Raw genomic sequence first — 23636 nt, 5'->3', positions numbered from 1 at the left:
GCAAAAAACTAATGCAAACAACTTCAGAAAATTAAAGATCTATAAAGTGAATTCTGTAGTGATTGTGTGCTAATAGTGAACTAGTTGAGGTTGCTGAAGGATTACTGATGCATCACTGCAAGTTTTGCTCTGTAAATACATGTTAAATCGTATTTTTTTTACATTTTAGCCAAGGCAGCATCCATTTATTATGCCTCCTATGCACGTCCAGTGTGGAGAACACTACACTGAAACTCACAATTCACAAGGTATTTAATCAGCAGCAGCATTTGCATATAGCACAGGAACTTTTCAGAGCATGTCACAAACCTGATCTAAGCTATGCAGCAGCAGTGTTGAATAAAGCAATATCCCAGGCCAATTCAAAATGCTGGTATTAAAATGCAATGTGGTAAATTGCTTGGAGCTGAGTTACCTGCAGGATCACCTCCTTGCATATATACCTGGCCAGATCCTAAGTGTCACCCTGTGAGGCCAAAGACAGTGACTCGGGTGGCTTCTAAGAAAAGGGTCTTTTCTCCTCTGGCATGCCAGTTGTTGAATGAATGCCAGGGAAGCTCACATGACACCTCCATTGTGCTCCTTCCATTCCCAGGTGGAGACCTTATTTGCCCAGCAATTGTATTTCTATGTTTCTTTTCTTTTCTGCCCAGTAGCTGAAGCTCCCTGAGCTGTTCACAGCAGTTAATTTTAGTCTTTGAGTCTCAGTTTTAAATCCTTACTCTGCTGCTAGGTTTCTACAGTGGCTTTTATGATTTTAATTGTTGTGGGCTGCCTAGAAAGCTTTGGCTGTTGGGTGGTACAGAAATGTACTACATAAATATGGTTGCATTTCCATATTGTAGGCACAAGAAATTGCTAAAGAAGCCACAAGGCAGTGCCTTGCCCTCAGGCAGGAGTGGAAGGCAGGGATAATTTTTTCCTGTCAAGGCCTGCTCTACTTCCGTCAAAACCTTTCAGGGTCCTTGTTTCAACAATGGGCATAGCTAGAACCAGAACTGGTTGGGATGGCAGAGGTGACTCTTCCCTTTGTCCAGCAAGCCAAAAAGAAAAGTCATTTTCATCCAAACATGCAGCTTCCCCAGTTTGTGCAAACTTCCTTCCATCAGCTTCATAGCTGCAGGACAGAGTGAGAGTCAAAAGTGCCAGAAATCCTGAGGCAGGCAAGCCTGGAAGTTGTCCTGAGGAGAGAAATCCAGTTCAAAAGCCCTGGAAGTCCATATTTGCCTGAGAGGCAGAACTTCCTTACCTCTGCCCTAAGACCAGCAACATGGTTTGTGGCAGATGTGAGGTCTGAACCAGGACTGCTGTGCTAGGTAGTGGCAGTAATTAAAAGCAGTTGCTGAGGTAGCAGTTGCTAATGGTGGTATCTAACTGATTTAAAAAAAAAAACCCTTCAACAATGAGTGATAAAGACTTAAGCCTCAGAATTACTGTTAAAAAACCCCACAGTGTTTTGTTTGGGTTTCTTTCCACATATGGAACTGATTAGATTAGATTAGATTAGATTAGATTAGAACTACATTAATTGACTGCTATAGCATCTAACCACAACAAGCCTAGAAACCCAGAGTTCAGCAGAACAAAACCCAGACTGTCAAGAATGTGCTTTTTCTTCCATATTATGATGATGCTTATTCATATGTTGAGAAAGATGATTATAAATATTTGTCAGTAAAGGGTATAGAAGAAATAACTGTGCCAGAAATCTTACGGAGTGGGATTTTTTTTAAAAAAATCCCCCATGACTTCATTGTTCCCAGACATTTTACATCTCTAGTCTTTCTGTAAACGTTTTCTCAATACTGTATTTAGAAATAATTTTGGGAGAGTAAAGGCTAAGTGACAACATACACATAAAACCTGAAGGAAACGATTTCATAACCCAAAGCTGTTCCATGTTTCCAATTTGGGAGGGAAAAGTAAAATGGCAAGAAGAAATGAGGAAAGTGGGGGGCAGTTTCTCAATTCTTCCCATTTTTCCCAGACTTTCCCCTCTCTAAACTGGAACAGGGAGGGGAGCCAGTTGTTCTGGCCTATCTGGAATGGTGCACAGAAGAGTGCGCCTGTGTTTCTGCAGGCTAGAGAGCTCCAAGTTCACATTCAAGATCTTGTACCTGCCAGGGTCTGTTGGACTGTGAGGATTTATGCCTTTTCGTTAATGAAACAGGAAGCGATCCAGAGCCCCCACCTCTTTATCATGTTCCTGTTTCAAACTGTGGCAAACTCCCTGATTACTCTAGGCTTCTCCCATTCTTCAGCTAGCCAGGCAGGGCTGCCACCTCCGCCACCACCAAGAATGCTTCTGCATCCTCTCTTCTGCCTTTTATTCCTTATATTAGCTTGTTTGTTCCATCTTCTTTGTTTTCCACTTCTCCTGTACTCAGACAGCATTTTTCATGGAAACGAAGATATGTTTTACTGTAGATCTCAGACCAGCTTGGACCGATGTGCAATAGATTACAGCTACTTGAACGGCAATGTCCCCAACGGCAGCGTGTGCAGTGCACAGAGTATGAACTCTCTCAACCGCTCGCAGAATTTCGTGCAAGCTTCTCCAGTGTCCTCCAACCCCAGCATCCCTGGGAGTGACATCATGCGAGCAGACTATATCCCAAGCCATAGACACAGTGCAATCATTGTTCCTTCCTATAGGCCGACACCAGACTATGATACTGTAATGAGGCAAATGAAGAGAGGGGTGGTTCACCCGGACAGCCAAAGCCAGTCCTTGAGGAACCTCAACATCGGGAATGCCCATGCTTACAACCAGCCCAAAGACCTGGTGTACAGCCAGCCCGAGATACGGGAGAGACCCCCTTATGCCATCGCATATGGGCCCCAGGGCACTTACAAGAAGCACATTGCTCCCTCTGAGCAAGTGATCCCCATCAACGCCGCACAGACGAAAGGCGCCACCAGTGCCATTTCCCACACTGTCAGCACGCCGGAGCTGGCCAACATGCAGCTTCCCAACAGTCAGAGATGCAGCACGGCACACATCTTAAAGAACTACCTTTCCAGGCCACCACCGCCCTACCCGCGTCCGCGCCCGGCAACCAGCACCCCTGACCTTGCCAGTCACCGCCACAAGTACGTGAGCGGCAGCAGCCCCGACCTGGTCACTCGGAAGGTCCAGCTCTTTGTGAAGACCTTCCAGGAGGATAGCTCCCCGGTGGTCCACCAGTCGCTGCAGGAGGTCAGTGAGCCCCTGATGGCGGTCAAGCACCACGCGGCTGCCAACAAGCGCCACAGTTTGGAAGTGATAAGCAGCATGGTGCGTGGCATAGAAGCCATGGCTTTAAAGAGCCTGAACGCCCCTCTGCCCCGCAGGAACACGCTGCGGGAGCAGGTGCAGCCAGACGAGGCAGTGCCAAGGGGCCACAAAGTGCAGCAGCTCCCTCGCTACCATCACAAGAAGACCTTCTCGGATGCCACCATGCTGATCCACAGCAGTGAAAGCGAAGAGGAGGAGGAGCCGTCAGAGCCTGTGCCGTCCATGGCGGCACTCCATGAAAACATGGAGTACAGCGCCCAGCTGCAAGCTGCCCTGGCAAGGATACCAAATAAGCCTCCCCCGGAGTATCCCGGCCCGAGGAAGAGTGTCAGCAATGGAGCTCTGCGGAATGACCAAATGAGCGTCTCATTTGCTGCCTCACGGGCCAGGGCCATAAGGCCAGGGCCAGCAAAGGCCATCAGCATATCTCGGACTGATCAGTTGGCAGTAAACAGCTCCTCGCTTGGCCCCTCAATCTCCGAGCCCGACCTCACAAGCGTGAAGGAGAGAGTCAAGAAGGAGCCCGTGAAGGAGAGGCCTGTTTCTGAAATGTTCTCTATTGAAGACAGCATCATAGAAAGAGAGATGAAGGTGCGTTACAATATGCACATTTTATAAGTCTCTTACGTGCTGATAAAAAAGCAAGGGTATTTACAGCGATTCTAGATTAGGGATAAATGCTTCTTTCAACGTGTGGGTGGCCAGGGAGAAAGAGTCAGATCAAGAATGGCACTTCTGGGGAAAATGCAATCCTAATCATATGGGCTGGAAACCTAATAAAGAATTTTGCTGAGATGCTCATGGTTCCACTCCCAGATAGCTTACTCTGTTACATACCACATTCTCTGCTCCTCCACTATGCAGATTTCCAGAGTTCTTGTCATTCTTCCAAGATATAAGAACTGTGTGAGTAAACCTTCACATTTAATGTCATGTGAGTAGGCTGACTGTAGTTAAGAACAATAAAATTCCACAAACAGAATCCCAAAGTACCCTAGGCAAAGCATGGATTGGGGCTTTGTCTGCCTTTGTTTCCTGTCTAATCAGTGCTCAGTGTCAGATGTTAATCCCCACTCCATGGTGTATTAGACTCCAGGGGCATTTTAACACTGGTTTTTTTGGTGGTCTGTGAATTCAGCTGTAATAACAAATCATGATAGATGCAAACCAACATCAAGATGTGTTTTCCAATCCTGGTTTGTTGCCTCCAAGCAAACTAATTGGTTTCAGTCACTAGATATGCCATGGTTAAGTGTTATGTCGATTAACAGTTTCAAGAATTGGTTGCATGCTCCTCCTCCTCCTCCTCCACATTGTACATTATGGCCACAGGGCAGATAGCTTTTCTCAAGGCATTCAGCATTAGCCCAGAGCATCTAGGTCTTGAATTGCCATGCTCCAAATGAAGCATGCTTGCAAGTTTTTTTTAAAGCTAACATATGAAGCCAAGAAGCCATGTATCTGAAAGTCCAGGACAAGCTGCTGTTGAACTAAGCCAGGAGAGGCAGTTCACAACCAATTTATCCCCCGTGAGAGGTTCATCGCCCTCTAACAATTGAGGTGGGTTCAGAAGGGCATGGAAGCATCCCCACATGCAGAGCGAAGGCAACAGAAATGCTTCATTGCACTCAGTTTCAGAAAGCATTGACAACACTTCTGGCTTTTGAACTCAATGTTGGAAGTAAAATGGGGTAAAAGAAACAAAAATCATAATAACTTTGCTCGGTTCAGAGCTGTCAACATTCCTGTCTCCCATTTCACAGCCTTTCCAGGTGGTGGGGGGTGTGTGCGTTCAGGGGACGGGGGTGGCTTTATTTTCTATACACTTAATAGAGCTCATTGTCCTAATTTCAGTGTAGCAACATTGTGCAAAACACAGCACCGGTCTGGGCTTATATATCATCTTTGTGGTTTATTGGCTCACTTGTTTCTGCATACCCTCTGCCTAACATTTACACAGAATGAGAGCAAGCGAGACAGAAGCCTGTCTTTTATGGCAAATCTTCTGTATCGTGGGACTGTTCCTTTGAAATTAAAACTCTGCATTCATGTAGGAACAGTTCCCCCTCCCCGCGGGAAATAATAGAAAGTTTAGGAGACGCATTTGGATTTGCTCTACTAATGGCGATCATCTGCACTGCTCGGCCGGCATTGTAGATTTTGTGGGAGATTAAAAAGACATTCCAACATTCTGCTGGCATTATTTCTAATCACCCCGAGATGAAAGCGTGCCTTTTCTTGCCAAAAGTATCTAGAGAAACAGAAGATGGCAGGCCTGGAGGCCCAGAAGAGGCCCTTGATGTTGGCAGCGTTCAATGGTCTCTCAGTTGCTCGAGTTCCAGTGCCTGAGGATAGCCAGGATGAAGGAGCCAAGGTGCCAATGGATGAGCGGGTAAGAATAGGACTTGCAAAACAAAGCGTGCTATTTTGCTTGCTGTCGGCACCAGCCATTTCTGAAGTATGAAATGAAAGGCTAGGCAAATATGTACTGCCAGACTAATACGGCATCCCACAAAATTGTGATCGTGCACATAAGTTCACCAGTTCCACATGCAAGTAAAGGTTTGTGGGGTGGTTTTAGGTTGGAGGAATCCTGCCCAGTGTACCTGCCATTATGCAAAATCTCTTTGGAGGTTATTGATGGACTGTTGGTGTTCTGCCTTTCCTTTGAGGAGCGCAAGGACGATGCCTACCTTCCCCTCCCCAGTTTTATCCTTGGAATAATGACCATGGGAGGTAGAAGAGGCTGAAAAAAGGAGAGAAAAGGTCATCTGGTAGGCTTGATGGCTGAGCAAGGATTTGGTTCCAGGTGTCTTCATTCTGAGTCCAGCATTTAGCACTGGTGCTCTTCACCCATTAGCATCTCCGTAAGCACAGGAGGGTATTGGCACATGCAGGTAGGCCTCTGCAGTGAGATTATCGGGGTCCCCGTTGCATGGAGAGGCCTAGTCGTACGCAAGAGAATGTGGGTAACATTCTTGCTTAACTCTTGTGACACAGCATTCCAAGTCTAAAGATGGGCAGGTGCACGGGATGCTGCATTTAGTGTACCCTCTTCAGGCCTACCCAATTCACACATTCAGGCTATTCTGTTCAGAGGATTGAGGCCTTCCAGGAAGAGGCACATTTGGAACAGTGTCAGACCCTCACAAGTTTAACCCCAGGGTCTCATCACTCTGAAAATGAAATGACTATATGGTTACCTCTCATGGGCAGACTTTCCTTGATAACACAGCCTTGTTTGTTTGCTCTTTACATTTCTAACCAAAGCTCTGTCAGTGTTTCACAATTCAAAAACATAACAGTGTAAAAACTTTGAAGTTTAAAACTACAGTACAAAATAGAAGTAAAAACCAGAGTAAGACCTAGCAGTAGTACAAATACATTTCTTTGCTTTTTTTATGCTGCAGTAGCATTTCTGGTCTGGTAACGGGTGATTGGTCTTCATCTTAATGTCAACAAAGTTAATTTGCTAGAATTTGGATTTTCAGTTCAATTTCTTTGGATGGCTGATTCCAGTGGGTCATTCTTGGGAACTGTTCTTCGAAGTGCCTCAAGTGTCTACTTTGTCCAGCAAAACAGCTGGGAGAGATTATCAGGAATTTTGCAGTGTAGCACCAAAATTTTGGAGTGTAAGCCCCACTTCTTCTCCTCCTCCTTCTCATGAAAACTGCAAACGAGCATTCTCAACCCTAACTATTGCTGAGAAACATAAGAAACTGGATTAATTTTTTAAAGGAAACTAATTACATATTTAACTTATATAAGTTATCCTTTTCATATCTGTATGTTGTAGATTAAGGACTTTTGCATTAATGAAATGAAGTATATTTTTAAAAAAAATTGAATGAAAATTTACCCCAGGCAAGATGAAAGTGATCACAATTGGTGATCGTTGGAATCCAGATGAAGGAGCTTCCTTGAAGACCAATAGGATAAGCTCCCAACACATAGGAAGTCTGGGTATTTGTCTCAATTCTGTATTATCTTTAGAAGGCCAGATGGAAGCACTGGAATATAATTTTCCCCCAAACTATACATAGTACATAGATTTATCCCTTTATGGGAGTGCAAATATTTAGCAGTGGTAATATTTTATACCTGGAGCTTTCCTGGAATGGAGCATCCTCTCTTCTTCTCTTTCTTTTAAAATTTAACTCGGATATAATAGTGCAAAACCCTGAGAAGAAAACTGGAAGAGGGGATGGTATTCACCGAATATGAACAAATTCCAAAGAAGAAAGCAGATGGGATTTTTACTTCCGCGATGCTGCCTGACAACGCAGAGCGCAACCGTATCAGAGAAGTCATTCCATATGAGGAGAACAGAGTGGAGCTGGTACCAACCAAAGAAAACAATACGGGCTACATCAATGCCTCACACATAAAGGTAATGACTAAGGAAACAGATCCTGGCACTGGAAGTCAGTCTGGTGTTCTAGGGAGGAGTGTTGGACTTGAATCTAGGAGAACAGCTCAGTTCCAGGTTGAGAAGCTGACCTAGCAGCAACCTGGTCACAAATCACATTATTTTGGTTTCTTCTGCCAGTATTTAATCCATGCCTGTTGTTACTGAAATGTTGTTGTTAGTCGCAGATTCATGCCCGACCCATCACAGCCCCATGGACAACATTCCTCCAGGCTCTCCTGCCCTCCACCCTCCCTCGGAGTCCACCCAAGCTCACACCCACTGCCCCACTGCCCTAGCCACCTCATTCTCTGCCATCCCCTTCTCCTTTTGCCATCAATCGTTCCCAGCATCAGGGTCTTCCTTTTCATTAGGTGGCCAGTAATATTTATTAAACGCTTTGCTAAAAACCCAGCACACTTACCATTGCTCCCCTGTATGTTAACCAGGTGCTGTGACTCACTTGGACAGCAATCCTAAATGCACTTACACTAAGTTAATCCCTGCTAGACAGCATGGGATTCACTAACATGCTGGACTGTACGCTTATATTGCCATTTTATAGGATTGATTGAGGCCACGGAGAGGCCTCTAATGCATGTTGTTTCCCCTGCTGTTTTTTACTAGGCCTAGAAGCCACCCCAGTGAGTTTCTGTCATGTGCCAGAAAGGTTTCTGCCTTCGCCTATTAGGTTCCGACTCATTGCTAGCTGGCGCATAAACGTTGTGCTGTCTTTTGTCTGTTGGCTGAGCTTAGATTTAAACGTTAGTCCTTCTCAGACCCTGGCCTTGTTTCAGTCACCATCTCATTCTGCATCCCGAATTTGAAAGAAAAGGTGGCTGAACACAACTGGATTTGGTTCAGCTCTCATACACCATTATCTCTGAGCTTTTCTTCAAGAAGTTCAGGGAAGTGTGTGTGCATTTCTCCCCTTTCTCTATCAGAAGAAATATATGGGGTAGTTCAGGCTGAGAATGGACTACTGGTCCAGGATTTCCCCATAAACCTGCTGGCTGAGTGGGGTTTTGAACCTGGGGTCCCTCATTTCTAACTCTGATCATGAAAGCACACTGGTACCCAGAATAAACTTGTGTGCAGGTCATAATACTGCATAGAACCTGCCATATCTAAACTGTTTTGTACAGCTGTTCGGCAGTTTGTTATGCTGGCTGCATTATTGCTGGTAAAACTTGAACGTGCCTGATTTTATGAGCGTTTTTCAATGCTGGTCAAAAGAACTTTAAATTATAAACATCTCTTGCTGCAAGACATCTCTGGTGAGGTTCAAGGGCAGCTTGGTCATAATTTACAATGTTAAATCCTTGTTGAGTCAAAACACCTTTCAAAACCAGAATCCTATCAGATTTCTGCCAAAGACCTGGTGGGTAGAAGATACTGGTTGTTCTTGGCACTTTCTGCCTCTGCTTGGATGACTCATTATGGAATCCTAACGTTATTCATCCATTTTTGGGAGGAGAAATCATTTCTGAAAGCACAATTTCAACCCGATCAGGTGGCCGGGGCCAAGAAAGAATTCTCCCCAGCCAGCTTTAAGGGCTCATTTTTCATGTGGTGTGTCAGCATCAGACGTATGCGCATTGTTCTACAGCACATGTAGGGACATGTGCTAATGTTTAGTGGTGCACAACTTGAGTGCTCTGCCAATCTGTTTCTTCCCTCACTCCAAGTGGCTGTTACAGGAGCCAAGCAGATGTTCTTTTGCTCAGAAGGTAGAATTGCATTTGCAGATTTTTACCTCAGTCACACAGCGAGTGGTTTTCATTCAGTTATCATTTTTTAATATCCTGCACTTGGGGCAGGCAAATGCTGCCACTTCTCAGGCAGCGGACTCCCCCTAGACCATTTATGGATTTTTGTTCAAGCCTTGTGCTGAGGCGGAGAAACAATTGGTGCCCAGCAGAGCAGGAAAAGCAAAACTCCTGTAACATTTTGATAAGATCTTGCCCCCAACTCCCAACCCTCCAAAACCAAGTTTCAGACTTCAGTTGCAACTCTGCCTGCATGGTGATTTTGTTTTGCTTTTTGCTTTCTTGACTTTATTCCAGGATGTCAGCGATATGAATGTTCTATCTGCCCGTGCAAAAGTAAATCTCACTTTTCAGTGACTGCACTCCTACAGTTTCGACAACACACAACTTCCTATGCTTTAGTTGTGACCTACTGAGAAGACATCCTGATTTTGCAGCTCACTGAAATTGATAGGATTATTTTTGTCAGTTTCATTAAACTCTGGCACTTCCCACCTCATACACATGTTATTGACTGGGACAAACAAACATAGCCATATATGACTGAGTACAATAGTAAGATGCTGCTACATGTCATGGAGGCAGGCCTGCTTTTTCCAATGAATGTTGCCCCCAAAATATGTAACGTGTGTGTGTGCGTGCGCGCACCAGTGTTTCACTGGAAGAGCAGGTATGGGAAGGGATCCAATTTTTACTTTAACTGCCATTTCCTTCCCACAGCCCTGGTTGTTTTCTGTTTATTATTTCCAGTGTCATTCTAGAAGTGAAGCTGACCCAGGCCCCGTAACCTACTGGGATAAACATTTTCTTGGAGTCAGATACATGCTATCCTTTATTTATGATATTTCTGCCCACTCAGAGTTCAAAGCTACAGCAGCGCACAAATATATTATTCATATCTGGTCTCTGCTTTGAACTCAAGTAGAGAAGAAACACCATAAATAAAGGATAATATTGTGTGTGTAGCAGTAACAACAAGAAGGATGAGTGGGTGGGTTGAACTCACATGTAAAAGTGAAATTTTATGAACAGATGAAGAGTTATGGCATACTGAACTCGAGAAGTAATTGGTTGTCTTTTCCCTCTGGCTTGCTTTTGTTCAGGTCACCATAGGAGGAGAAGAATGGCACTACATTGCCACGCAAGGACCTTTGCCACAGACTTGCCATGATTTCTGGCAGATGGTGTGGGAGGAAGGCGTGAATGTGATAGCGATGGTGACGGCAGAGGAGGTATGTGGAATGACGGAAAACATCTGTGAGTGAATGCAAGCGAGTCATGGTTGCCGTTTCGAGGAAGGAGTGCTTCGCAAGTCGCGGGGAGGGCTCTTTAGGTACACACAGACGGGTGCCAGGGCTGCGGTTGGATGGCATGCTGAACTGTAGTTTGCCCTGGCTTCCTCTGAAGCGTTTGTGTTCCCCCCCTTCTCCATCTCTTGTACAGCTTGGAAGAGAAGCTGAGAAGCTTTCTTGCTCGGCTGCAGCCTGTCGGGTCCTCCAATGCTGGAATTGTAGTCACCATTAATGATGGTTGGTTTAAACAAGACAGTTCCAGAAGCCATAGGATGGGAAAAGCATGGCCCACAGGCTGCACATGGCCCCACGTGGCCATTCACGCAAAAATCATCAGAATTTTCAGGGGAAGAAGATGTGGGACAGCCCACGTAGCACCTTCTTGCTTTGGCATTAGCGCACAGCACTAAGACAAATTCTGCAAAAGGACCTTGTTTTACTTATTTAATCCCATAGCATTTATTTATTTTTTTAGAAACATAGAAGCAGAGCTAGTCAGAAGGGGTCTCCCGGGCCATCTAGTCTGACCCCCGGCTCCAGCCGACTCCGCTTATGACATGCCCACCATATGCATGTCCAGCCTATCCTTGAACACCCGCACCGATGGAGCCTCAACCACCTCCCGTGGAAGCCCATTCCACACCCTCGGGGTCCTGACTGTCAGGAAGTGCTTCCTAAATTTATTTATTTATTTACATATATTTATAGGCTGCCTATAATTGCTGAGGCCTTCCTAGGCGGCTTACAATGTAGAACATAGCAACAGAGTAAATGCTGTTAATCACTTAATACTTTAATCCAAGCAGTTCACTGTATGTGTACAGTATAAAATCAATATAAAAATAGCATTGATGAATTGAAAACACTACAGCAGAAACAAGGATGAACTGTAGCAGTGAACTAGTCCGAAACAAGGTGTCTTCAGAAGGCATTTAAAAGCTCACCACAGTTTCAGCTTCTTGTACAACACACAGAATAGAGTTCCAGAGGACACAGCACGATCAGTCTCAGAGACTTTGCACATGCATTGTGATGCTTGATGCTTGAATGGGGGGGGGCGGGTTGTGATGCCGGAGAGCCTGCTACCCCTTTTCTCTTTGCTCATCTCTTTTGTTCTAGGCTTTTATTTGTTTTTGCATTTAAAAAATTCCTTTTAACTTCTGCCTGGGATGACTCAACTGTTACAACCTTGTTTGTAACTTTCTAGCTTTTAAGCTGGCCACACTGTATAATAATGGAAGTTTAGGTCCATTAAAAGATTGTAGCTTGCCAAACAAAGCAAATGCAAAACCAGTGAATTCTGAGAAGCAGAGCTGCCCTTTTGTTTGAAAAGAATGACATTCTTGACTCATCCAAGGTCACCTCTGCATAGGGCCATCCTTATCAGCTGCAAAGAGACCAGAAGCTGTTGTTCCCCTGGAAGTCTCTAGCAAAACAAAACAAAAAGTCTGCATCCCACGCCAAATAAAACAGTTATTTCTGTTGTAATCCCCAAACCGTGGGCTGTAACACTGGCACGCACCAGTAACAATCCCTGTATCGAGCTCCGAGCTGCGCTGCCTTCGCTGGGCACAGAGGAACAGCCGTTCTGTTTAAGGAGCGTTGCCCGATCTTTCCCATTTTAAACATTTACCACCATCAGCTGTTCAGAAGGGGGAGCAAGAGTCCATTAAATGCACACAGTTCGCCAGCTAATGTGACCGTGGAGAAAGTCTCTTTCTAAACAGCGGCAGGCAGTCTTATAACCTGAACCATCACTGTGTGCATGGATTTGCTAAGGCTTTTTATACTGCATCAGATCAGCAGGGAATCTTCAGAATCTCAAGAGGGCAGAACCTTCTGCCCAGTGAAGGCAGTATGAATGCTGACTCCGCGATGAAAGGACACCCTGGAACAATTCCGTGTGCCAGCATGCCTTGAGGCAGGGGAGACACACCTTTTTCAAGGGAGGCATTCTGACAGTATTGGTCCTCTCCCTCCCTACCGCCATCCCCACTTCACTGGGATACAGCAACACTATATCCAGGGTGACTGGCTGAATGGCGTGATTCTGGAGGAAACTGTTGTTTTTCCCACCTGAAACCATTCTGGGCAAGATGCCTTTTTCCTGATGCACACAATGATGTTGATGGCACATTGTGTGTTTGTACAGTAGTTCCTTCATCTGAGCACACAGAAGCATAGTCTCAGATGGAGCAATGGCTCAGGAATATTTTACTCATTCTCTCAACTACTGGAACCCAGTTTCTCATTTCCCACTGGCTTCCCTGTGCATGCTTCGGTCAGCATCTTGAGCAGAGCCCCTGATGGAGATGCCCGAGGACAAAATAAAAAGCTGATATTTCAAAGCCTTATTTCTGGTTTCAGGCGGTAGCAGCAGCGCAAGCCACAGCTGGGCAGCTGCTCATTTGGTATCGCTCCTTGTTTTTGCACAAAGAGGGAACAAAATGAAATGGTTACGTTTACTTAAAACATTTGGATTGTGCCCTTGTTCCAAGGACTTCTGGGCAGGGGACAGGGATTTCGCCCTGCCTGTTTTATTCTGACAATAACCCTGTGAGGTTGGTAGGATTGAGATAAAGTAATAGACCAAAGTCATCCAGTGAGCTTCATGAGGAGTTGAGCTGAGGCCTCCAGTTATGGTTAAATACCTATTCATAGGACCGTTTTCATTTATGATTACATTTGTATGCTACGCCTTTTCCTGAGAGGAAACCAGGACATGTTCCATAGTCTTCCTCCTCCCTATTTGATCCTCACAACAGCCCTGCAAGGTAGGTTAGACTGAGAGTCACTGCCTGGCCCAAAGTCATCCAGTGTACTTTAGTGCCATGTGGGGAACTAAAACCCAGATCTTCTGAATCTCAGTTCAGCTCTCTAATCGTTCTGCCAGACTGGCTGGCTAAATAGCTGGTCCTCTCCTCTCTCCAAATGTTGCAGCCATATTTTATGGAGCAGAACCATGCTAATTTTGCTTCTTCATCCCTTTGTTCTGGGGCAGGAACGAGGAAGGACCAAGAGCCATCGTTACTGGCCGAAACTTGGCTCCAAGCACAGCTCAGCCACATATGGGAAGTTTAAGGTGACCACCAAATTCCGCACAGATTCCGGTTGTTACGCCACAACCGGTCTGAAGGTCAAACACCTTTTGCTTGGACAAGAAAAGACTGTGTGGCATTTGCAGTACACGGACTGGCCAGATCAAGGTTGTCCGGAAGAACAAGGCTTTCTGTGTAAGATTTTTCTGCATATTTGCGTGAAGAAATTGAAAAGTGCGGGCATTTTTATGGGCTGGGGAATTGCGCTTACTAAAAGTTGAGGAGGAAAGGATTTCCAGTGAGACAAATGGATGACCATTGTGCTTCCTTGACATTTGTGATCTCCCTAATGGAGGGTTTTTCCAGCCGCACTTGGCCCAGCTAGTGGGGAAAGCAGGCATCACAACTGGAGACCTGGGAGTCAAATCCGATTCCCCATGAGGTCCAGCGTGGCCCTTCCTAGGTTCTCATGCTGTGGTGGTAATTCTCTCCCTGGAGAGAAGCTGCTTGTCATGACAACCAGCTATGATGCCGCTCTAAGATGCCTTCACATGTGTAACTTCATCCAATAAATGTGCAGTGTTCCTCAGATCCCTGCGCTTATATCACTAGAAACTTCTCAGCATTCTGCTTTAGGGCAGGAATGCTCGAGTCTAAGGGCATCGCTGAGTAAGATGGGGGTTCATGTATGTGCGCACATACATAGGCACATGCACACCTGTAAATGCACAAGCCTGGGAACACCGGGAGTTTCTCTTGTGAGCTGCTGCTGCAGCCAGCAAGGGAATCGCAGGAGCGAGGAAGGACCAAGAGCCATCGTTACCAGCCAAAACTTGGCTCCAAGCACGATGGGTAATGAGGGAAAATCAGCAGTTAGGGAAGATGATCCCTTGGAAGCACTCAGAGAAGCATCCCTGCAGTTCTTCTTGCTACAGTTGCCACCCTGGCAAAGATGCAGGAGGACCTGGCTGGCTCTTAGCAATGGTTTGGTGGGCTGCCTGCAGCCTGCAGGCAGCACTCGTATTCCAGCCTTGGGAAGGAACAAAAAGCTGGAGGAAAGGGAAAGCAAATGCAAGCATGACCTGGCCGTCCTTCTCCACCTGCCATCCTTGTGAGTTGAGAATGATGCCTGCCATGGGGACCAGCCATTCTGGTGTGATTTCCCAGGGGTCTAAGTCACCCAGGGAACTTTCACAGGCGCAAAGGGCTCTCCCAGTGCTGGAAGCGTGGCTAGGATGGTGATGGGAGGGCTGGAGGTGGTATGCATCCATTGTATACTTACATGTCCCTAATGTAGAGTGCTTAGACAGGGCTAAAGAGTCTGGTGAAATCTTAATCATAGGATAGCAGAGTTGGAAGGGGCCTTGAAGGCCATCCAGTCCAACCCCTGCTGTTGCAGGTCAGCAGGTTTCACCATCCCACTCAGATGGCTGTCCAGTTTTGCCCTGAATGGCTCTAGTGAGGGAAAGCCCACCACCCCTCTAGACAGCTGGTTCAACTGTCATATTGCTGTGATGGTGAGGAAAGTTTTCCTGATATGTATAGCCTGAATCTGGGTTGTCACAACTTGACTTGATCACTCTGTGTCCTACACTCTGGTATCAGTGAGAAGAGATCTTGATTTCCTCTTTTTGACAGCCGTTGGGGTACTTACAGAGTGATATGTCCCTCCGCCTTCTCTTCCCAAGGCAGAACATGCCCAGTTCTCTCAGTCCCTCCGCACAGGGCAGTGTTTCCAAACCCTGGATCATCTTTGTTGTCCTCCTCTGGACCCTTTCTAATATTTCTGCATCTTTCTTAAATCCTGGTGCCCAGAACTGGACATAGTGACCTAGATGAGGATGCAGTGGCTCTCGTTTTATTGAGCAAAGAGATCAGCCATATTGCTCTATAGGATGATACCCCATAAACACCTTCCATGACCTGACTCAAAACGAATTACCCAGACGGTTCCAATTTGCTGCTGTTGCCCTGGGGTGGCAGGCCAGGGTGATTGTCTGGAGCTGTGCCTCATTTCCGGATACAGCTGCTGTCATATTTGGGCCCCATTGTCAAAATGCAAAGTGAGCAGCAAAGGACAGAAGTCATAGAATAAATGGTCGCACGGGAGGAAAGAACAGAAGAAACTCTTCTCAGGCTGGTTCGTGAGAACCAACAAGAAGGAACCTTAACACACTCGTTCCTTTTAGATCATTCTTGCATGGCATTCACAGGATTATTCTTTTCCTGGGAAATTTTATAGGGAACTACTACTTCTTATGATTTGGGCAGAACTGTTGATCTTGTTAAAGACTCTCTGGCATCCCAAAACTTGTAGCCTCTGTAGGATGCTCTGTCACTAATAGTACAGGGGTGGACATGATGGCCGTTTTGTTTTCCTACACTGGGCTGCTTTGGTGTGGGAAAATGCTGTTTAAGCAAGCCTGACTCTGCACTTGAGAAGCAGAGAGTGCAGGTGGGCATGCTTGGAACTCAAACTCATTCTGCAAGGTGTGGAAAGAACCAGATGGCTGTGCCCTTCCCATTAGGTGTTGGCTCTGACAGGCTTTTGTTTCAAGGGGACTTTGCTGCAGTTCTGATCTCAGTCTGTTAATAGCAGGAATTGCTGTAAGTAATGTCTACACTCATCTGCTTTGGGGACTTAGGGATTTGCAGAGGGGGAAAGAATGTGCGTGTATGTATTTTTTTAAAGAGCTATTTAATTTAAAGAATCCAAGTCCCAAGTAGTAATTGCCACCCTGCTGGTACTTGCTGGATCCGGTGCTGTTTGCTGTCCAGAGGCCAAATAATTAGTGTCTTCGAAGAACTGTAAATTATCATAATTTAAAAGGAAACTTGCTCTTCCATACATTTGTCATCGTTTATGGGAAGCTGCACAGAATTTGGGGATGCAATTTTCATTTTATTCCCACCCTCGCAGCCTATTTGGAAGAGATCCAGTCCGTGCGCCGCCACACCAACAGTGTTCTGGACAGCAGCAACAACTGCAATCCGCCGGTCGTCGTGCACTGCAGCGCCGGCGTGGGGAGGACAGGTGTGGTTATTTTGACGGAACTCATGATTGGCTGCTTGGAGCACAATGAGGTCAGTAAACGCGTCGCCCCAAAGAAACGATTTCCTTGCCAATGACCGTTCGGTCCCCCAAGCACCACTGCAAAAGTCAGCCCGAAGTAGATCCCGGTCCACGAATTCCAGAGGTTCTGCTGTGCTGTTACGCTGCAGCATAATCGGGAAAGAGTCTTGGTTCCTCAAAGACTAAGAGAAAGCATGGGGTCAAGGGACAGTGCAGGGCCAGTAGTACCCTTTGCAAAGCTTAAGATAAGCTCCATGATCCTTCGCAACAGGGCTAACTGATACAATAAACTCAGCAATCCTGTGCTAGTGAGCATCTGTAAGGGGACAGAAAGCGCTTGTTTGCATTCTGGCCTAAACAGATGCACTCAAGCAATGATCATTTCTAATCTAGCGGTTAGGCTCTCCTCTGAAATCCCATGGCTGACAGCAGCAGTGTTTGGATCCGCAGTAGAGTATCCCAGTCCATGGAGCTTTCTAGCTAGCCTATATTTCCCCCCAGCCTCTTCCCCTCCCTCAGCACCTTCTGCCATGCACAGAAGTTGGGAGGAGAGAGTGCCAGGGATTTTCTTCCTGGCATGATGGTCTAGCAAAGGTAAGGAAGTGCAAGTCCACAGGAGAGAGTGTGTAAGAACGATGAGTGCATCTGAGAGAGATCTGACGGGTGCGCAGCCTGAGCACAAGAAAACTGCTTCTCTCCTGACCCCCTTTAGCACATGCAGAAGAGAGAAGCAAAGATTTCAGCCATTTGCCCTGACTTTTGGCTAAGAGAAGAAACAGTGGGAGAAAAGTCCTGCTGTTTGTCACTTTCTCCACACTGCAGCTGCAACAAGAGCTTGGAAGGAAAACCAGTGCCAGGGGAGACTCTTCTTGGCTTTCACTGGGGAAAGGGCTGATGAAGCCTGAGAAACCAGACATGGTCTTGTGCAAGAGAGCAAGTCAGGCTTTTTAGTCCTTCTCAGGAGTGCTGGAAGGCAAAGAAATTCCTGCATGCTGGTACAACAGTAGGGCAGGGGGGATCAGCGCCTCTTAGATGACCGTATCAGCCCACCAGAGAGGCTGGTCAGCCCAGATTTCTCACTCTGAGGGATCCTTTCCCAGAGGGAGGCATTCTGAGAGAGATGCTTGGAGAGCACCTCTGCTGCTGAGGCTGAAGGCGTCTCCAGCGCCACCTCCCCACCAGTCCCTCTCGCTGAGGAAAAGCCTCATTGCAAGCCTTCGAGGGCTAAATAGCTCTGTAGCAGCAGAAGGGGAAAGGAAAAGGGGGCAGTAGGAAGTCTGTTGCCATGTCTTGTCTTGTCTTTTTTCCCTCCAAGGAACTCAAAATGGCTTACACAATTCTCCTCCTTCTCTCAAGCTTGTCCTCACAACAACAACACTGGGAGGCAGTTGGGCTGAGATTCTGTGACTGGCCCACAGTCACCCAGTGAGCTCCGTGGCTGAGGGGGGACTAGAACGCAAGTCGCCGGAGTCCTAGGCCTGCCCTCCTGGCCACTGTGCCGCACCGGCTCTCACAGCCAGGGCAGCATCTCCCACATGGTTAGACTGCCTGAGAGGGATACTGCCTAATCCCTACAAATGTCCAAATCTGATTGAGCAGAACTTGCAGCATCCAGCTTTTCTGAATTTCGCATGGGAGAATGTGAGTTGCCAGCATTTTTACTCATGCACAGCACAGAACAAAATCATATCAAAGTATGCCCACCTGAGGATGGCCTACACATTCAGAAAAATCTTGTTCCCACATCAGAATGTGAGGAAGGGGAGTTGCTCATGTGGGGGCAGTTACGCCATTTTTGATCCTGGACCTTGATGTTATTACAGCCATTGAAAATGGAAATACTTTAAAATGTTGTTAACTACTCCTGCTGCATTTTAAGGCCTTCCTACTTGTTCTGTGTCAGAATCTGGCCTGACAACACTATTGACTAAAAACAAGTTCTCTACAAAGCAGCAGAAAGGGCGTATATTCTTGTTTTTGTTTTCAGTTTCGGTTTTGTTTCGGTTTTTTGTGTATCGTCTATACTGCCCAAGAGCCAAAGTTTTCTGGGTCAATTCTCAAAAAGTACAAAACAAACAAAAACAACTTCTGAAATTTTTTAAACGTTTTAAAACTGGTTAAAAAAAACAGTTATAATAAGATACCATGAAAGATCCAATGAGACAACTGACATTAAAACCTGTGCCACAAAATGCCTGGGGCAGAAGATGACCTGGCACTGAAAAGATGATAAGATTTCTCCATGTGGAGCTGAATGTGAGGTGCGGTGTAGTGGTTAGAGCACCAGACTGGGACTTGTGAGATCAGGGTTCTCTTCCCCATTCAGCCATAAAATTCACTTGCACAAGTCACTGTCTCTCAGGAAAGCCTAACTTGCTGAAGAGGGTTGTTATGAGGACAAAATGAAGCAGGAAAGGTCCAGTTAAGCCTTCTTTGGTCCCTTGGAGGAAAAAAGGCTTTATAGAAATGTACTGATGGCTAAAATAAAAAAAAATAAAATGCAGAAAGCACCCAGCTGTTGGGGGATATGTCATGGCTTGCTGTTACTCCGTTCAGTGGTGGGGGTGTCTGGTTTATCTTAGGCAGGTAGGGAAGCATTCTAGCCCCTTCCTGCTTTCTGGTGCAGACAGACCTTTCATGGATATTTGCACAAGTTCTGCCAAGAAACTTTGAGTCATTTTCAATGGAATTTAGTAGTCTAGATCTACTATATTGGGATCTATTATTCCTGTGGGAATTGTTTTCATGTTCCAGGGGAACCCACCTTTTCTTTCCTATGTGAAACTAGCAGAATTTTATTTTAAAATTCCTGTTTTTAGTGGTTTCTGGGTGGAAAGGAATCAAGGAAGGAGACCAGAGGGAGATTGGGAAACAGAAGGAAGAGGAGGGAAGAGGGGGAGTTAACACAAAGTGCTGGAGAACAGGAGCCCCAGGTCAGCTCCTCAGAAGTCCATCTTCAGATTTTGAATGTTCATTAGCCCCAGACGAGCTTCTTTTTACTTTTATGCATCAAATGTCTTCCTTGTCGCAGTGTAATGTATGTTATCATGTGTAGCAAGCTCCCCCAACCTGGTGCACTCCAGATGTTTCAGACTCACTTTTAGTAACAGATTTGCTGTCTTTTTTGTACAGACGTGAATGCAAAATATTATTATATCCTCTCTCAATGAGACCTAGCAATATAGCACTGCAAAACATTTAGACAAAACTTTTTATTGCAAGATTAAAAATCTAATAGCTATTACTTGTTTTCTGGAAAGGTTAGCTATATGCTATGTCTGTTGCCCAGTTTAATTTTATCTTTCTTCAATCTTCCACATATATCTGAAACCATTTATCATTCAACAGCTGTTGAATTTTTTTAATAACCTAATTGTAATGTTTGAATAATGGAGCCAATTTTTGAGGGTAGTTCATAACACTTCCTTAACAGTGAGAATCTGGTAGCATTTGCAAGCATCTATTCGACATTCTTGCAGATGTGAAATTCCATAAGAACGTGAGCCATGCTGGATCAGTCCAAGGGTCCATCTAGTCCTGCACTCCATACACATGGCGGCAAACCAGCTGCCCGCAGGATCCCTCAAGCAGGAGGGGGGCAAGACCTCGGCCTGCCCAAGCTGCTCACTATCTGGTGTACGCAGGCATGCGACCTCTGGTGAAAGGGGCAGCACGTTGCCAGCAAGACTAGCAGCCAAGGAGAGCCTCCTCGTCCATCCGTCCAGTCCCCTTTTAAAGCCATCCAAGTGGGTGGCCATCACCACTTCCCATGGCAGCAAATGCCATAATGTTACTGTGCACAGTATGAAGAAGTACTTCCTTTTATCCATCCTAAACCTCCCACCAATCAGCTTCATGAGATGATCCTGGTTTTGAGTGTTACGGTAGAAGGGAAAAAATAACTTTCTCCATTAAAAAGAAATGAAATTGAAATTCTGAAGTGGCGATTCTTTAGGTCTTGAAAGGAAAAAGTCCTACAGCTTCTTTCATTCTCCAGCCAGTGGGACTTCCTAGGAGTAAGTCTCATTTAGCATAATAGGACTTATTCTTGCAGATGGGATCTCACTGTTAAGAACTGTGGTTTTCTGAAAGCTGTGACCTCTTGCACCCGTGCCACGAATCTTCAGACAAGCAACACAGATGTAATCCACTAATTCGCATTTGAAACAGTTGGGAATTAGCACACCCCCCTTTCAAGTTATGCTTTTTAATTTTATTATTAGTTCCTTTCAGACAGATTTAGACGGTCTAATTCTGAGAATATTTGTAAGCAAGTTCCATTGTTACATTTTAAACATTTTTTAATGCACTTGTTTTCTTACAGTTTTCACCATGTTTTATGTCTGATGGTAAACCATCTTGAGTGCCATTTTTCTTGGTATAAAAGAGGGCCACAAATGAATAGGAATCACAGTCCTGAATTGTTTCCCTAACATCAAAGATGTAAAGCTGATTTTTGCAGTGCTAACACAGACAAAACCTTGCACTTAGATGGTTGTGATAAGCATACTGTTGCAATATATCTGTCCAAACTGTCATCTAAACTGTGTAAAAGCTTGGAACGTGCAAAAAATGCTTTTGCACTGAGTGGGAAAAAGAAAAGAAAAAAAATATAGCAGATGCTCAGCTATTAAGATTTGGGTTTGATTGAACAGGGCGAATCCAAACTAGCCTGCATTTTTTTCTCTCGCTCAAACAAGACTGTTCTAACTGGCTCTGCAGCTTAATTAGGTCATGAGCAGCGGTGTTCTTCTGTAGAGTGTAGCCGTGTAGCAAAGTTTAGAAGAGAGTAAGCCCTGACACTCCTGTGTGCTCACAGGACAACTCGGTGCCTCAGATGAGTTGCTCCATTTGGGCATCTGGTGTGGCGAGCGCACACTGTGGCCCTCTTGGGTTTAGCCTTCCGGGTAGAGCTCACAATCCAGTTCTTGTGGCAAGTGCTTGCATGCCACTCTCCCCGCCTTCGGGGAGACAATTACTGCTCTGCCTTTATGGAGGGGCTGTAGCTCAGCACTAGTGCACATACTTTCCAGGCACCAAGGTGCTGTCTCTGAACTCTCCAGGTCATGGGGAAGGACCTCCAAGACCTTGGAAAGCTGCTGCCTGACTTTGGAATTTGTAACCGGGATGGGTCGTGATGGCTGCCAACTTAGACAGGCGGTTGGACTACGGAAGAGCAGACCCTCAGTGGCTACAAGTCATGGTGGCCTAGGGGTCACCTCCAGTATCAGAGGCAGCACGCCTTTGATCTCCAGTGGCTGAGGAACATAAGCAGGAAGGTGGCGTGGCACCCACAGCTTCCTTGTGGGCTTCCCATAGGCACTTGGGTGGCCACCGCGCATACAGGAATCTGGACTACCTATTTATTTAAGGCATTTCTGTACTGGCTTTCTGGAACCCACCAAGATGGTGTACAAAAAATCAGAACATAACACAGTAATCAGGTGAAAGAGAAGCTGGGTAGGCCTTTGGCCTGCTCCCACAGGGCTCTTCTTCTTTGCTTTTCATGCAGTGTTTTAGTTTTGGCCACTTAGTTCTTACCCGGGACAGACTGGGTAGTGAGAGATGTTCTGCAAACATGAAAAATCAATACAGGCCAGTTTATTTTTTTCATTCTCTCTCTTCCCCTACACCCTCGGTGAGACAGCAATGCACAAGAGACTGAATGGAGAGCTATCTCCAGAATGTAGCTTCTGAACAAGCACTGTGATTGTTAGATTAATGGCAGGCAGCCACTCTGGGTTGGATCCTGTTTTACACTGGATCAACTGTGCTCGTGGAAATGGAATTTCCTGTCCCTCCAGCACTCTGAAAGGACTGTACAGAATGTGGAAAGATCCTGCTGGATGGTGGGATGTTGGGGTTAGGGGAAAGGAGAGATCCCCCCAAAATTGGGTAAAGATATTTCACAAGTGTAGGAGGCTGATCCTTGGATCCAAGAGAAACTGCAGTGGGTTTGCATAGAAATAAAATTTCAGGTGTCTGGCCTGTAGACATTTAGTGAAAGAAACAAGTAATGCTTATTTTAGATGGAATTCCAAGCTAAATTTAGAGTGGAAACACTAATTGCTCCTTACAGAATATGGGATAGAGAGTTGCTTCTAAGGCCATAAGCCTGCCGAGTTTCCAAGTGAAGGTGAAAGCTAAATTTAGGGAGGTAAAAAAATGCAGTGAAGACCACACTAATGGTTTGGAGAACTGCAGTGTGCATTGCACTAGAGCGAGTAAAGATGGGGAAAGCTTGGCTTTACGGATCCCGGAGCAACTGGGTGAGGAAGTGGAGACTGTAGAGCCTGTGATGGGAGAAAGCCCTTCTCCACCCTGACAGGTGACTGGTTTGTAGCCTGGAAGAAGGAGTTGGCTGTTACTGTGTGACAGATGTGCTTTGATTTCCCAGCCTCTTTTCTAGCAAGTCATTATACTGTTACTGCTCTCCTTTTCTCACATAAAGACGATAATAACTGCTTTTCACGGTTACTACATATGCAGTTTGCCTTAATTTTTCTTCATATTAAAAAGCCTCTCTGTTTCATCTGACCTCATTCACATCCTGATTTTGATAGCTACTGCGTAGTAATGGGCCCCAATTTGGACAGCTTCAAAAAGAGATCAGACAAATTTATGAATGGCTACTAGTCACAGGGGCTGTATATTACCTCTCGTATCAGCGGCAGCGCACCTCCTCTCACTGGCTGTTCGAAACACAGGCAAGAGGCCGGCATGGTATCCGTGCTCCACTGGTTGAATTCCCACAAGGTTCTGGTTGACCACTGTGGGAA

At 45.7% G+C, this 23636-nt stretch overlaps 1 protein-coding gene across 2 annotated transcripts in view; it reads left to right on the top strand.

Annotated features, from left to right (window-relative positions):
- PTPN14 (protein tyrosine phosphatase non-receptor type 14) overlaps positions 1-23636 on the top strand; it is a 159740-nt gene that overhangs the window by 128907 nt on the left and 7197 nt on the right. The window contains exons 12-18 of one of the 2 annotated variants that reach the window (XM_044425499.1): positions 170-248; positions 2412-3868; positions 5526-5669; positions 7449-7667; positions 10558-10686; positions 13748-13979; positions 16705-16868. In XM_044425499.1, coding sequence (XP_044281434.1) covers positions 170-248; positions 2412-3868; positions 5526-5669; positions 7449-7667; positions 10558-10686; positions 13748-13979; positions 16705-16868 — 2424 coding nt within the window. Of the gene's footprint in view, positions 1-169; positions 249-2387; positions 3869-5525; positions 5670-7448; positions 7668-10557; positions 10687-13747; positions 13980-16704; positions 16869-23636 lie in introns of both variants that reach the window. The other variant, XM_044425415.1, reaches the window with a different exon arrangement.

Source organism: Varanus komodoensis, unplaced genomic scaffold (assembly GCF_004798865.1).
Source record: "Varanus komodoensis strain SLA01 unplaced genomic scaffold, ASM479886v1 scaffold1, whole genome shotgun sequence".
NCBI classification, from domain to species: Eukaryota; Metazoa; Chordata; class Lepidosauria; order Squamata; family Varanidae; genus Varanus; species Varanus komodoensis.
This window is presented reverse-complemented; position numbering and strand designations above follow the sequence as displayed.